The following is a 16,445-nucleotide window of genomic DNA, read 5'->3' on the forward strand; positions in this document are numbered from 1 at the left end:
GTGCTCATTCAATCCCTGTGATCAAGAATTGAACACCACTGTTCATGAAAGCCATCTCTGTAGAATATGTAATCTATTCACTACAGAAAGAAAATTCACATGTTCCAGTATGGTTTCCATTCATACTGTCTCCCTGTATAAAAAATGTGGGTAAAAGAATGTTCAGTATTGTCCACAGAGAAATACAAGCAAATCCTGACTCAATGAATTCACCTTACAGATATTTGATATGCTCAGAAGACAAGCCTTTCAAAGAGCTACAAGGTGAGCAACAAAATCTAAGAGGCAGCAATATCATAAAAATATTAGCTTTCAATTTGCCTGATTATCAAGGAGACAAAGAGACATGAATGGAAGTGAAAATAGGAAGAAAACTGCAGTAGTTGTACTCGCAGTCATACTGAAAACATACACACTGAGGCACTGTGCGGCAGCAGAGCTTGCAATAATGCTTCCCTGAGGATCTTGCTGTTATAACCTTGCACTTATCTTTAAAGATGTTCTTCTATCCTCTTTACACTGGATTTGCAAAAGCCCAGGAGCACGGCTGTCGTGAGCACCAGTTGAGACTAATGATCAAAATGAGTTATACTGCAAAGGCTCCCCCTTCTGCCAGTCTCAGTGATCTTCTCTCCAAAAACCAGAGCACTACACCACACTTTCACCATTAACACAGCAGTTGCATCAGTACATCTTAACCTACACACACACTGGAGACAGACTTTCTGTTTTTATTTTTCCTAATGCAAAGTGAATGGCTTCAGTATAGCAGCAGTTCTGAACAGCCTATTCAGTGACCTCAAGAGCTAACATGGCTTATGCACACACTTCTTGCATCTTCAAAAGCTGAGATCTCCTTGCTTCCTTTTACCCAGTTTACTCCTCCTTTTGTCCATTTTAGTAAGATCAGAAATGCTCACATAGCAAAGTGATTTCATAAGCTTTGAAGCCAAATGTGCCATAGGCCTTGCTCTATTTTTGGGAAACAGTACAGGAAATAAAAGAAAATGAAGAAGAACTAGACAAAATGGTGAATTTCCATTTACAATATTTTCTTTTAGTCTTGCAAAATGTGAAAAGACAATTGTGGTCTTCTTATGGTTTCTCATTTAGAAAGCATTTCAGTTATGAAAATAGTTTTATAAACAAAGAATAACAACAAACAAAAAACCCCAAACTAAAAGACAGAGAGAAAATAGGAGGGGAAAAAAAGGAGTTGCATTCAAAACTTAGGAAATGCTGTACTGCAGCTATCTGCAGTTCCATATTAGTCTACATCATTCCTTCATTCCAGTTCTTTTTCTATCTCCTTTTCTATGTATGCTGCCAGTAAGGTGGCAGCTAACTCAGGTCTCTGTCATCTGGCAAAGCATCGACAGTGCAGCACCAGACATGCTCCAGAACGCCAGAAGAGGACAAACATGTCAGAGAGACAAAAATACTGCAATGTTAATATTTTTAGTTGAGATGGCAATTGCAACTACATGTAATTTCTTAAATAATTTTCAGTATATATTCACCCATTCATCGTATTCGCTCAAACTATACAGCAAAAGCTTAATGAATAATTTTTCAGGGTAAACCAATCACACTCAGTTTTCACCTTTTTGCTGTTCAGTGTACTTTACCAGGTCTGAAATATTTCAAGCACACTAAATTTTTACATATAAAATTATTACCTCAATGATACAAAATATTAAAGTTATTTAATGTTTTTATTTCATTTCACCATCTTTTCAAATTTCCAGTTTTACGGCTAACCTGTACCACTCAGCCTAAATATAATATGCAACACATGACTGCTGAGAAAAAAGAGGTTTTCAAGATGCACATGAAACCTGGGAATGTGCAGAATAAAAACCGAAATTGTTATTCTAACCAACTTTTCTTCAAATGATAAGTCCAAGTACTGCATAAGTGCATATTAAATATATATTTGCAGTATAAAAGAAGCAATTTAATTTTGTCTGTTGTTTGCCTGAAAACTGATCTGGGAGATTACCCCCAAAATTCCAGGATTAGAAACTTCATTTATTGTTCTTTTTCACTGCAGAATTTCTAATCCTCTTCTGATTTAGATTGGTAAAGTGTTCTAGATTTTTTTGTCCTGTGAGGTTGCTTTAGCTGGTTTGTTTTCTGGGTTTTTTTTTTTTCTTTTTAAATTTTTTTAAGGGATTGAATTTTTATTGACAGATACTTTCCTAAAATCATGTGACATATTTCTGACAGCTTGGTTACATAAAACATGGAAAACCTAGTAAGCAACAGGCCTCCACACAATATTGTTTCATAACAAAAAGAATAAAAAAGCCTTCTGCTTTAAATAAACACAAAATAAAATAGGTTTTAAATCTATAATTTCTAGGCAACACAAACCTTAAATATAACAAAATTGATCTAAGCTTAGGGCACACATTGCTATAATACTGGCAAATATATTTCCTTTTGTTCTTATTATCCATGTAATAGTTGATCTCTGCTTTCACTGATTGTATAAAAGCCTATGTTTCTAAGGGGGGAAAAACCCCACAGATGTTATATATTGATATCTTTATATATTTATACTGTATATTTTCATATTATACATAAAATATTATTTCTCATATCTATATCTTATATTTTAGTATTTAGAACATTAATAAAGTTAGAGATACGTGGAAATACCAAAGAAGATTGTCCTTCCTTCTCTGATGTTCTGCCTCCAGATTTTCTGGCTATGTTCATATGGATGACGTGAACTAAACCCACACATCATCTTAAATTCAGAAGTCAAAGTAGAAAGCCTGTCTAAGCCTGAGAATTAAGAAAAAGACATATATCAACATTGTCTCCCTCATTCCCACAGTTTTCTATGGCTGCCTACACACAGTTTCAAAGTCAGAAATATATATTTATTAAATTATAGATAATAATGTATTGATTGAATAGATTCATAGACTATTCAAACAACTAGAATAAAACTATCAATTATTAATTTTAATTTTCTCAATCCTGTACTTGATTGTCACAGTAAACACTATGCTTTACTTTTGCCAAGTTGTCTGAATTTCTTGGCGTCTCAATCTTGCTCCTTTTACAATGTCCTAGCTCTCATAGTATCTTTGTTTAATATTAAAAACTTTCCATGTAACTCTTCATTAGCTCTAAGGATAGGGCCAGAGTACACCAACCCCTGTGCAACTCAAGCAAGTATTTTTTTTCCTTTATTTTAGCCTTACATTTATCACTAAAAATTTAAACAGATTCCGGGTTGCGCAAGACAGCTTTAATAAGTGTATAAACTGAGATTTCAACTCAGCTAAGAATGAGCAACATATTACACAGAAAAAGAAAGGGCATCATATAATGCTAATAGCTTCAAGTGCTTGAGGCATCCCAAAGAGAGCGAAGGAACAAGTGTGCATGCTTCCTTTTGGAAGCAATGGCATTAGCTGCCACTGGAAGAGAATCCTGCCACTGCTCCCAGGTGCATGCAGGGCTAAATAGCACCTCAGCAAAATGGGCCTGAAATTCTTCCAGAAATGCTCTGATGGAAAAAGCGGAGGTCTGACAAATATTGAAAAAAATATTCTCCAAAATTAAAGGTGAAAAAGAGAGGAATTAAGGAAGTAAAAATTCACCCTAGAAAGGAGGTTGCAGTTTTCAAAAAAACCTGCATCTTCTACTTGATCTATAGTTCTCCTTGACTGAACCAAGCAGCTGTACTTTAAAACCGCCTGTTCACTTTTGCTGACTATGAGACATGACAACACCAACAATTTCAGCATATAACCCAGTGATCTGTTATAAAATTACTTAAACAGACGCCATATTTCTACAAATTGTGCTAGAAAGCATGTGAAAATCGAATTAATGCAGACCTTCATCCTGATGAATGAAATCCTAAGGTCAGTTCCTAATTTTGAAATTTGTGTCACAATATAGAAAGACAAGTAGAAAGAAAATTTTGCTTGGTAATGAAAATATCAAATCCCACAAGTGCTATGGTCAGGACAAAGGTCAGGACACAGGTTTACTCTTGTGTTAATTATGTAATAAACTTTCCACAGCCTGACTTAGCCCATCAATCACAGCACTAAGGGAGAGCAGGCCAAAATGCCACAGTTCCTCTGGTGGCAGTGAAGTAACATGACAGAGTCCCTTACCTAAAACCACCAGGACTTCTCTTCTTTGGATAAGTGATTTGCAGCATTACCATGTATGGAAATGCAAATTAACACCTTCTTACAACTCTTGTGTTGTCTAGAAAGCAGCTGTAAATAAAATATTATCAATGCAGTCTTATTGATCTTTGCTAAAACCATGCTGCATTTTGTTGTTTTTCTTTACCCTTTTGTCATATACTCAACAGTTAATTATATCTTATCATTTCCTCCTTCAAGACTTGTTCCAAAGACTTGCTGCTGCTGCAGTCAAAAACAAGATAAAATTGGCTTGATTATTTGCAACAACAATATCTTACTTTTTATAAAAAGAAGGTATCATAGCTTTGCCATCACCAGAGCTTCAAAATATATTAAAATATTTGTGATAGACTGTCACAGTGCTTTCAGCATTCTTCCAGATTAGCAAGTCTATGAAGCACTCTGTCTCCCTAACTTGAACATAAGCTCTTTGAAATTTTGCTTCCATGGTGACTAAGATTTTACACCTTTCCCCCACAGTGAATTTTTTTACATATGACATATGTATAACAGGATAAGCTGAGACAGAATATTAAACTATTCTTTTATCCCTACCTTTTGCTATATGTCATTTATGCATGTAATTTAGTAACATATATATGTAACATGTATAGAAAAAAGCAAGACCACCTTTTTCAGAAGTTTTCATATAGTAACTTTCAGAAGCTGAAGTTTTTAAAATGATTGTTAAATACCAGACAATTCCTCAATTACGATATAGCAGTGGCACAGAGTACAAAATGTATTTCTAAAATTATCAACAACATGTCCCCCCCACCCCAACGTTAAATGACGTCTCCCTCCACATGATTTCTGTTCAGGCTCTAAAGCAGTATCATTGCAGCTTACAGAGGTACATTTATAAAGCTTCCCTAATTATACCAATTTATTATGAAGGAGAACCTATATGTGTCTGTCTACCAAATCTTTTAGGCACCATATGCATCTTTGGCAAATTTCATATTGTGTTTTCCAGGTATTTAGCTTCCTCTCAGCAAGTATTTAATTGTCTCCTTACCCTTTTAGTTTCTGTGGTGATATGTGATGTGAAGGTAGTAGTCTGTGCCAGGTTCTCACAGACTGCTGGAAAGCCACAATGCTTTCTGTCTAGCTCTTTTAAAGTAAGAAGCTCTTCTGATGCCTTTTTGGGCATCTATTACTAACAGCATCTTTTGTCAGTCCAACCTGACACACACTATTCCTTACAACCCAATTTTGTAAAACTTTATTCCCAATGGTTTGACATTTTATTCCACATTCAATACAGTCTGGCCTGTCTCTACCTTAGAAGTAAATTTTCAAGCTCAAGCTTGTGCGCTTGAGCAGCCAAAAGTCTCAAGACACAACTGAACCCAACCAAACTTGGCGGTCTTTAAAGTAGGACACAAATAACACATTTCCTTCAACCTACTCATGAGCTCCCAGGCATGCCTAGCTTTCTTTCCCCTCCATGACCTGTGTTCCCAAGGCCTGCTAATCTCCAATTTTAATAACTGCTTTTTAATATTTATCAAGAAGCACAAAAGCTTTTCTTTGTATCCATAAACAAACGACAGTTAGACAAAGAAAGGGCAAAAGCAGAAAGTTAGAACTACATTCCACAAAACCAAAAAATTAGATGTGCATCTATGTATTTGTGCAGACATATTATTCTAGACTTCATTTGAAGCAAACCTAGAAACACAACTCCCTTGCTATAGCTAGGCCTTTATGTTCTTTCACTGATGTAATCAAATATTTCCCTCAACAATTTCTCACAAATTATTTCTTGACTCTTTGAATGACAAAACATCACTCGGATACACAACCTCTTTTATGAAGACAATTTTTTTTTTAATGAAAACTCCCTTTTCTTCCATGACTTTTAAGATGTGTTAATGTAGACAGTTATTGTGATACTACAGCATAGATTTCTTTTTTACAGTGATTTTTTTCCGTATCAGTGAAAGGAAGAAGAAAGTATGTACCAGGGAAAAAGAAACACCTATCCTATCTCTGCATCTTCAAGGGACATCTGAGACAGATCTTCTCATCAAATGAACTCTAGAATGAACCTTCTGTAATTAGTTCCACAGTAAAGTTATCTATGTTCTCACCTGATTCAAATTCACACCAGATTCAGAGCTCTGGCACTGCTGATAACTTTTATATTGATGCTGACACCAAAAAATTCATACTTACACTGACAAATAAGAATGTCTTAATAAATCTCATTTGTGACTTGGCTTTCCTGCCACTACTTAGCTATATATGTCAAGACATCAAAAAGATGAAATTGTCAATATTTATCTACTTCTTCTATATTTATGTGTTTACATTTAGCTTTATACGTATTAGGGTTTACTTTTAGAACTTGTGATGTTTACACACACAATCTCATAACCACTGCTTCTTATGGCTGTAAAACTGCTAACTTCTACTGCTGTGCAACTACAGATGAAAGAACTCATGGTCAGTATTTGTCTGAGAATAAAACAAAGTTTAGCATCAGAAAACATAACTCACTTCCTGGTGAGAAAGCCTAGCTATTTCCATCAGTGTGAAGAAAAAATTCTGGACAGCAGCAACATGGAAATAAAAGGAGGAACAGTCCTTTTTTCACTCAAGGTAAAAAAGCCCACCTTGTTGTCCCTAATTTTCTTTACATTAACAGCAGTATAGAAATACAGGATGCTGCTGTTGCTTGGAGAAAATAGTAGCTCCTGAACCCACTTTGCTGTCTTTTCTAAAGCATTTAATGAAATGCAACTGGCCTTCTATTACCATATCAAGAGGCAGGAATGAAGTGACACAATGTAAAGTCCTAACATCTGTCCATCACCTTCCTGTCACAGCTTCTTTTTGCTTTTGCCCTGTTACCTTTGTACCAACTCTCCCCATTCCCAAAAAAGATCAACTGCCTGCATAAATGTAAGTTTCTGGAAACTTGCAGTCCAGCTAAGTGCTACAGAGTGATGTTTTTAAATGCACCTAAGAATAACCAGAGCTGCAGTCACCCACACCTACACGTATATGGTTCATCACTGCTACTCCTTATGTAAGCTGAAATTTTGGCAGAGATAGTTCATAAAGAATACACTTGGCCGTATCCTGAGCTTGACTAAAACACTAAACAAGCAAAATATCTTGGGTAATTAGTATTTTGGTAGTGTTTTATCACCATTATTCACATTAAAACTTAATCCTTCATATACAGTCAGCTTAAAATATCCCTAGAGCTGCTTTTGAAATCCAAGGGGTTTTTTTCCTCAGAACAGCACAAGGGAAAAAAAGCCTTTTTTTTCCCCTGTGAACAAAAAGAAATAGTTTGTTTTGGGGTCTTTTTTTTTTTTTTTGTTCTGCAAATAAGTCCTACACACAGTTTTTTGGTTTTTTTTTTTTTTTTTGGGGGATTGTTTTTTTTTTTTTTTTTAAAAAAAAAAAAAAAAAACCAATCATGCCCCAAGCTATTAAAAATACACGCATATTTAAAAAATAATAAAGCACAATGAGACCCAAGAAATATAATCAAACTTAACCTCCATATAATTATTCCCACTGGAATAATCCACTGCTCATTTCACAGAAATGAAGTCACTGAAACACACAACATCCTTGAATGGTCAGTTCCAGACAGGTGCCTTGTGTGACAGATATTGTAGTGGTACGGTGTCTCAGAATCAAGTAGAGATGCACACACTTTAGCTATAATTGTCCATATTTCTTTACGCCTTTGCACCCCAAAAAAGACCATCAGACAACCAAGATCACACAGTGCTACTCCAGACATGTTGGGCTGCCAGTCATACCTCAGAATGTGATGCTGCTCGGAATGCGGCTCCCAATAGATAGAGCCACCCAATCTCATGACCAAAACCTGCTACTCCCAATGAAGTTCTAGATAAAGATCAAAGTATTAATCATGAGATCCCATCAAAACAAGCCTGTGGCAGCACTGAATTCCAGTGGAATTACTCATGTTGCTCCAAATCCCATATTGCAGTGCTGGCACATAAACATTAAAGTAACTTATCAGTACTCAGCAGTCTTTCAACAACATATTGCAGCCCACTTTCACACACATTTCAGTACAGTTGAAGTGCAGTATGGGAGTCTTCCCCCTGCCCCAAGTTTTGTGTGTATTAGGCAAAAAGAGGAGGATCTTTGCCTTCAGATGCTTGCTAGCAGCACCCAGTGTAGCGTGTGATCACATACCACATGGAGGGATGCTGCTGGGCAGCTCCCTTAGTTAGAGGAGGCTACACCCCGTCTGATAAAAGAGCCATCTGTATTACTGCTAGCAAACATCAGCAGTGAAACAGCAAACCATAAGTAATCTTAAATAACAGCTGCATGAAAAACAGTCCACTCAGGATGACAACAGATACAAATCCATATTGTGTGCAGCATCACATGAATCAGAGAAGGCTTTTTTTTTTTTTTAAGCCTTAAAGAAAGCATTTAAAAAGATCTACTTTATATCTCAGAGACAAACTTTCATCCAACTTTTTCAAGTTTTCACATACTTATCTATACTAAACCTATGTACATGCCTGCAGACACTGCACTGCAATTGCAAGTGGGAAGACAGCATAGGCACAGTACAAAAGTGAAATAAAATGGAAGAAATCAGCAGACATGAGTACACAAGCACAGCACTGGCTTCAGGTTTTGTTTTGTGGTAACTAGGGCTTTTGTTTGTCTCCTCTTTACAGACAGAGCAGAAAAAACATATAAGTCTCTGAAGAAAAATTTAAAGATAAATTATCTGTTTGAAAGAGATTCATGCAGCAAGTGTGTTACAACCAGCCAACAGTGATTAGGAAGGGCATAGGTTTGTCTGGGTCAAGTTTAATTACCATCTGGGGCAGCTGATGGGACTCATTCCATTTATGTAAAAGACACCCTTATTAGCTCCTCTACAATCACTGCACCTCAAATTAATGCAAGAATGAAATCCTTTTTACTAAATCTGTCCATTGGCTCTTTCATTTCAGGTATGTTAATGTTAGGAAACATCAGTTTCATTTTCCCACCCAGATACTCCACTTTAGTGCAAATTATTCACTGCCACATACCAAAGGGAGAGAAACAGCTCTTGTTGAGCTCTTGTTCTCCTGGGACCACCATATAAAAACCATGGCTCCACTGTGCATTGAGTAATCTAGAACTTGCAATTACTGTCACTACAAATTCAAATACAGCTGTCCACATAAAATATGAAATAGATCCAATGCCTGAATTACAAAATGCCCTTAAACTTGTCCATGCCATTTACCTAAAAAATGCATAGAATTCAAAATACTGTACTTTTCTTCTTATATAAAGCAAAATTAAAATATGCAAAGTCTCTGCCATTCAAGTACTTGACTTCCATCTACATTTGACATTAAAGGAGTCTTAAAGAGTTCATATGGCTCTCTATGAAAACCAAATGGCACACAGCCAAACCACAACATGGTGCAAAAGTAGGCCAATCATCTGCACAGAACCTGCTGTCATTGAAATCGATGATAAAGTGCTGTGGAATATTTTACTTGATTCCAGTTAGGAATGCAGAGCAACGCTGCACAGCAAAATGGGATTTCGTGCTGTAGGCAAGAAGCTGTTTTGGACTGTCTTTGCTTTGTTTTTGTTTTTTTTTTTTTTTTTAGGCTAGAAATATCTCACTATAAAAAATATTTCTAAAAGCCTGATGCTAATTCCCAGATCAATGTATCTCATGCATGAAAGTAAAATACAAGATTTTTCACAAGTAGTATAAAATTACAAAGAAATTATTATTTCTGTAATTATTGTTGTGCAGAATGGTTTATTTAAAGAGGCTTTTCTGCTCTTACAGCAATAGCAATAGTTTATGGAAATAGTAATGTGAAGTTTAATTTCCCTTTTCTTAATGTACACTAGCTGTTATTTTTAAATTCTCAATGAATTTTAGCTTGTAAATACATTTTTTAAAACTATGAATGGCCAAACCGAGATGAGTCATTTCCAGTTCCCTCACTTGAAGCTTTTCTGCATGAACTGAAAGATATAATTGTCCTCTGCTTGTAAAGACAGCTGGTATGTAGATGCAAATGAGGGTCACTGTAATTTCCATAAGAGATAGAACTACTGTTGCATTGGATGCTGGTCCCTTCACAATAACAGTCTAAAGCATTGGTGGGAAAAAAAAACCAAACCAAAACAAAAATTATTTTTAAGTAAATCAACATCTTGTGAGGAAATGTGAAAAAGTCTATTTCCCAGGAAACAGGTATGTTAAAAGGAGTTCCATGTTCTTGAAGTTTGCCATACACAACTTATTTCCATCATAGCACCACCATAAAGTCCAATTACAGACATAGCAATTAAAAATTTTCTGAGTTGTTTGTAAGCTGTCAAATGTTGATAGCTAAAAAAAAAACCTCAGTGTGCTCTTTATATGCTATTAAAGTAGTGAGCACCTCAAACTGGAAAAGTTTAGGTAGCATGTCCAAAATTAAGTCTAATAAACAGGTGAAAGTGATTTAAAACAAATTTTAAAAAAAGATTCAGCTCACTTCACAGCGGGCTAGTCTCAGAGGGGCTGGTTTTCCTGTGTTAAAAATTTTTAATTCTAATTTTCTACACTGAAATTGGGGATTTTAGTTCAAGGCTACTAAAGAATGAAAGCATTGTGATTTGAATCTGGAAAACAATTTTAGTTATTTACTTCCTAAACTGTACTTTTTTGTTTGCTTTTCATAAAACCATAAAAAAAAAACTCACTCCATTTTTCACAAGGACCTTGTGCACATGTATGATTAGTGCTCATGCATCTAGAACTGATTTCATTAAAAAAAATCTGATTTTATTTAATAGCAGGGTATGTTCTCTTAGTTCTACAGGTTCCTCAAGTGAAAAAACATATGGAATATGCTGCTGAGTTTTCTCTGTATATATACCTCCTATATGGCAGAAGTGTTCCTAATTATGATTATATTACCTTTAGAAAGAAACTTCAGGTGAGGGGAAGAGAAAGGGAAAAAAAAAAAACCCTCTGAGTGAAGGAAAACATAACCATCTACTCACACTACTTTATTTGTGAATTTTCTATTCTATTCCCATGTCCTTGGGATAGGATGCAAGCTGCCTAACAGGCAAGGAAAAGGTTTACTGAATGAGTCACCATATGTAGCCTGAGCAGCAGCCTGTCACAGCTACCAAATTGTATAACCCCCAGTTTCCCTTCTCCTCCCCTGTTTTTGCTGCCCTTCAATACATGGAGTTTTTTTCTTCACCTCCTTTCCCCTTCTGAAGAGGAAATTGGTTCTTTTCTGAAGTGCTGTCCATCTGTGCTTAGCATGACTTTTTCCTTTTTGTACTGAGCAAATCCTCATCATTGTCTCAGTCTAACACCAGGTGCAGCTCTCATGTGTTTATAGTACATGAGAACAGCACCTAGCACAAGAAAACCCCAAACAGGATCCTGGTTACGGAAAGCTTTGCATTTGAAAGATCTATTTATGCAGAGAGCTGATCTGCCTACAACAGTGCAGCTTTTAGCATTTTTCAACAAGAATAATTTAAGGCATTCAGTCTTTTCCTACAGGATGTAGACAAAGGAGACAAGTAGAAAGAAAAACTTCAGAGAGTTATGCACTTCCTTTACTGGCAGTACTGCCAGACTGATGAAATGTGACTGTGTTTGTAAGATCAGGCCTTGGATTCTAAGGCCAAGGTACTGGATGTGAGGAATTAAAGTATTTTAAAAATATTTTCAAAGTTATTGTGGGAAAAAAGAAACAAGCCCAAAACTCTTGATTGTGTATATCACTCACCTGAAAAGACATTGGGAAATGTCTCTGTAGAAGCCTGGACCCCTGAGGACTTTCTTGAATGAGTCAAAGGCACTCTTTCCGCTTGAAATTTCTCTCTAAACCCCTTGTGCTCCAAATAGTCTGCAGAGCTCACCTTCTCCGATATCTCGCTTTTGTGATTAGACACCTCTTCTGTCCAGTCTGCAGAACGACTGAATAAACCTGCCAGACTAGCAGACCTCTTCTTCCTGATTGAGACTTTTTCCTTCTTGTGGAAGGAGTCCTGCCTCCTTGTGAAAAGCGGGCTCTGGGATGGGGAGGGAGAAGGTGAATGGTTGGGAGAACTCAGTTGCCTAGTTGTGGTTTTGATGTAACAAGGATTAATTAGATAGGGCTTAAAACACCGGGAACCAAGCATCGGACTGTCCGCTGTTCCTTCAGAGGACAAACTGCCATTTTTCATTTCCGTGGATGAACCATTACGCAGCTCCTCTTGACTGGCTGACAGAGTGTGTTTCCCTTCCTGAGTCTCAGCAGCATGATCACGGCCTGCATCTGAAATACCACTCTCTGTTACTGAGCCCTGAAAATCAACAGCCTGCACTTCAGCAATTTTAGCCTCAGCATCTGCCACTGGAGATGGAAAAGGTTCTGTGGAGCTGTGTGTCTGAGACCCATTTTCTCCTGCAGCTCTGTTCAAACCATCTTGTAGTTCACTGGCTACAGCATCCACTCCAGCAAGGGGCTGCTCCTCAATCAGTAGCTGACGTTCCTGTGTTTCAAATAAGCTGTTACCAGGAGAGTCTGTGCCATTTACCGCCTCTTTTGGTTCACGTTCAGCTGCACAGGAGACGGGAACGCTTTCCACAATTTCCGATACCGCTGGAAAAGCCCCCTCAGTGTCTGGGCTCCTCTCTTTGTCAGTGGTAGTTACTGAAAAAAAACGTTCAAAATCTAAGGGGGTTGCTTGAGAATTAGCCATGTGTCGGCCCATTGTTTTGGTGACAGCGTCCTCAGTTCCAATGTTAATTGCCCCCTGCTGCTGCTGCTGCTGCAGTCTAATAGCTTGCTGGATATCAGAGAGCAAATCTTCTTGTTCTGCGGCTGAATGGAAACTGTATATATCCGTATCAGAGCCAGAGCTGGTCCTTTGTCCATCCTGTGTCTCTGCAGCAGCTGGAACAGTTTCATTTCTGATTTCAAAATGTTCGACATCTGTGTCTGAGAGACCCCCTTCATCTGCAGAGATGCTTATATCGGGAGTTTTGGTTACAATTGAATGAGTACTGTCCAGCTCCCCAGGCTGCAAGGCCTGGCTTTCCAAAACATCCTCCCGTGAGCTGCTATTCCCATCTTTAGCCTTGGACAGATTTTTTCTGATCCTCAGATTTGAAAACACAGAGGGCCTGGAGTCTGACTTACCCTTCTTCTTACCCGATTCGCTTCCTTTTGCATGCTTCCCCAGTCCCCTTCTGCCTCCCGATACCTTCTTTGTGCCGTCCGTATCCTTGGGCCCAGAGGCATCTTCCCCTCCTTCTTGCACATCACCTGTATTTTTCTTTAGCTTCCCATCTTGATTCCCCATGATTTTTTGCAGTGCAACACCTTTGGCAATCAAGCCATCCTCCCGGATTTCATTCCTTTGGCCTGCTGGCGAGATCCCCTCTAGCGATCCAGGTTTGTTTGCAGGCGGCGGTGATGCAAGTGAAGCAAACGCTCGCTGTGCCTCTCTCCCATCTGCTGGAGCTGCCTTTTTGCATAATGTGCTGCTTGCACTGGGCTCCGCTGGGACATGCTCAGTACAGCACTGAGAGCTGCAGACAGCTCCTTCCAATGGCTGCTGCTCTTGGAGCTGCCTCCTCGCCGGGGTTCTGCTGCACTCTTGTTGCTTTAGGAAGGATTCGGTGAAAAGTGTTTCCTTTATAAAAGTCACTTCTTTTTCCACCGTTTTTATTGCCTGCATTGCAAGCTCAGCTTGTCAGCAAATCATTTATGATTTCAGTACTTCAAGCTCCTGAAGGGAAAAAAGAGAGAAAAAAAGTTAAAGCAAGGTACCTTAATCGCTCTGCAACTCCTCTGCAACTGCTCAAACAAATAAACTAACAAACTTGGAAAGAGAAATATTATGATTATTTAATAGTTTATAAGGTGCTTAAGCATATGCTGCTTTGACAGATTACACAGTACCTCTGGTGATTTATATGCTTGCTTTTTAAAGGCCACCAAAACAATACAGAATTTTAAAAGAAGAGTCATTCTCATTTTAAAGTAGTTAAAATAAAGATAATAAACAGAAAGTTATTTCCACAGTTTTAAAGAGGTGCACTTAAAATTCCATGCATTGTGGTAACTATGCTATAAAAAACCTCCCACAATTTGTATTCTGAGAAGGTAGATATACTGTTATTCCCGGGAGAATCAGCTCATCAATATTAAAACACATCACCATTGTTTTCCCTGGTAAGAACATCTGGCACGAAACAAGATAAAACAAAAAAAGAAAAATAGCTGCATTCAAGTGCTACTAAGGAAAAAGATACAGTAAAGTACTCCTGTATTTCTCCCAACATATTCAATAATTGATTTAGGTGGGAACACTTCCTAACTACTTTGGAAGCTTGTTCAAAAAGTTTTAATCAGTTGCTGCTTCTCCTTCATTTTTGCTTTAGATGTATAAGCTTCAATACTTCATAAATACATTTCCTGAACCTTTAGACAGGTATTTCCTTCCATTTTTAAAATTTAGAATTAATATAACTGGAATAGAAATCAAAGGACTTGAGAATGCAAAATTGCCAAGTTGGATCAGTTCAGCTGTCCAATACCTTGGTTCAACACCAAACAGGTAGTAATTAGATAGATTTTTCTGTTTATAACTTACCATCTCTAAACTGCCCAGTCCATTAGACTCAGTTTCTGTGAAAGACTTTATGTATTCCTCATAGCTATGAACTTCCTCACTTGCAATTTCCCTTTCATCAGGGATTGCTTAAACCAAAAACTTCATTCCAGGGAAACACATTCTAGTGGTTTATCTAACTCTTACTTTTAATGTAATTCCCACTAGAGATTTCACTTCTTTCCTCTGCCTCAATAGACATTCAAGAAGAAGAATTAAAATTACATTTTAAATTACATTTAAAAAATTATACAGGCACCCTCCCCTCCCCTTCTCCCCCCCCCACTTCCTCCAAGACATCCAGGATTTTTTCTCAAAAATTTCTGAATACCTTTACAAATCTAGGCTCTTATTATATAAACAGCAAATAATTGCTTTTTATTTGTTTTGGAAACAATAACACATAATAACACATGCAAATTAATTCATTTGGACTATCATAATTTCTTCCTTGTGCTTCTTGGTCATGTACTGCTCTGATGTAAGCCCTGTGGTTCAGGCATGAGAAAGAAACCTCTTGTCTACAAAAACTTGAGTGTTTTATGTGGGTCAGATGACTGTATACTCAGTGGCATGATTTGGTGGGGTTTTTTTAAAAATTATTTTTCCTTATCTAATCAAGTCAAACGTCTATTTTTTCCTACTTTTAGCACTTAACAACTATAAATATTCTAACAAGAACTAGTACAGCAAAACCTGCAAGAGCATGTTATGTGATTTTGCTTTTTTACTCCATTCCTGCTTTTGCTTTCTGTTAAGCTACTTAGTTTCTACTTTGTTGCAGTATTTTACCTCTTACATTGCTATTATGCACTTATAAAAGGCTTTCGAAAGCACAAATAATTTTGGTCCAACTGAAGATACACAGTAACAATTAAGGCACAGTTTGATAGAACCATTGCAGTAGAATAATACCTTGATGGGTGTTTTAGCTGACTAGAACTGACAAACCTAAGCCTTGATTACAACTGGAGTACTTGTATCTTCCAACCTCACTTAAAAACTCTTTTCCTGCTAAAATCTGCCAGAAATTAACATAATGTGGGAGTAATATAAAGCTACAAAGAACCAAATGTGTAAGGGAACTGTAGAATTAGTGCAATGTTCTGAAACACTCCCTTTCCTTCCTTCTCTGTAAAGCTGCCTGGCAGATCCTATATACTTCCATTACAACTAATGACAAATCACCAGCAGTGATTACTCTGCAAATTGTGGTGCAAAACCAAGTCATTGACACAGGTAGGCTCATAAGGGAGTCAAATTAAAGACCAATCTTCATTTCTTAATTAGATACTAGAAGCTTATAATAGGTTTAATCATGTAAGTACTTACATTTCCTAGAAGTTTTCATACAGCACATCCTAAAGAGTCAGTCATTAAAAAACCCCCCACATAATGTATAGCCATAAATATTTTCAAAATTTAAACATATTATAATAAAAAACCAAACGTTAATATTTTGGGGTATGTTTATTCTCAGTCAGTCTTTTAGCTTCTGGAGAAAAACACGCTGTCAACAGTCAGCAAGAGACCATTTTGGCATCAGTATAAGATACATTTTAAAAGCTGACATGGCATTTTATATTTTACACCAAAAAAAAA

General features: G+C 37.1%; 1 protein-coding gene across 1 annotated transcript in view; it reads right to left on the bottom strand.

Moving 5' to 3' along the window:
* FMN2 (formin 2) overlaps positions 1 to 13,948 on the bottom strand; it is a 152,665-nt gene extending 138,717 nt beyond the window's left edge. Inside the window, exon 1 of the mRNA XM_041469982.1 lies at positions 11,966 to 13,948. Coding sequence (XP_041325916.1) covers positions 11,966 to 13,907 — 1,942 coding nt within the window. The 5' untranslated portion in view covers positions 13,908 to 13,948. The remainder of the gene's footprint in view (positions 1 to 11,965) is intronic.
* Positions 13,949 to 16,445: the final 2,497 nt, after the last annotated feature.

The sequence above is a fragment of the Pyrgilauda ruficollis genome, unplaced genomic scaffold (assembly GCF_017590135.1).
Source record: "Pyrgilauda ruficollis isolate IOZ18807 unplaced genomic scaffold, ASM1759013v1 scaffold24, whole genome shotgun sequence".
NCBI lineage: Eukaryota > Metazoa > Chordata > Aves > Passeriformes > Passeridae > Pyrgilauda > Pyrgilauda ruficollis.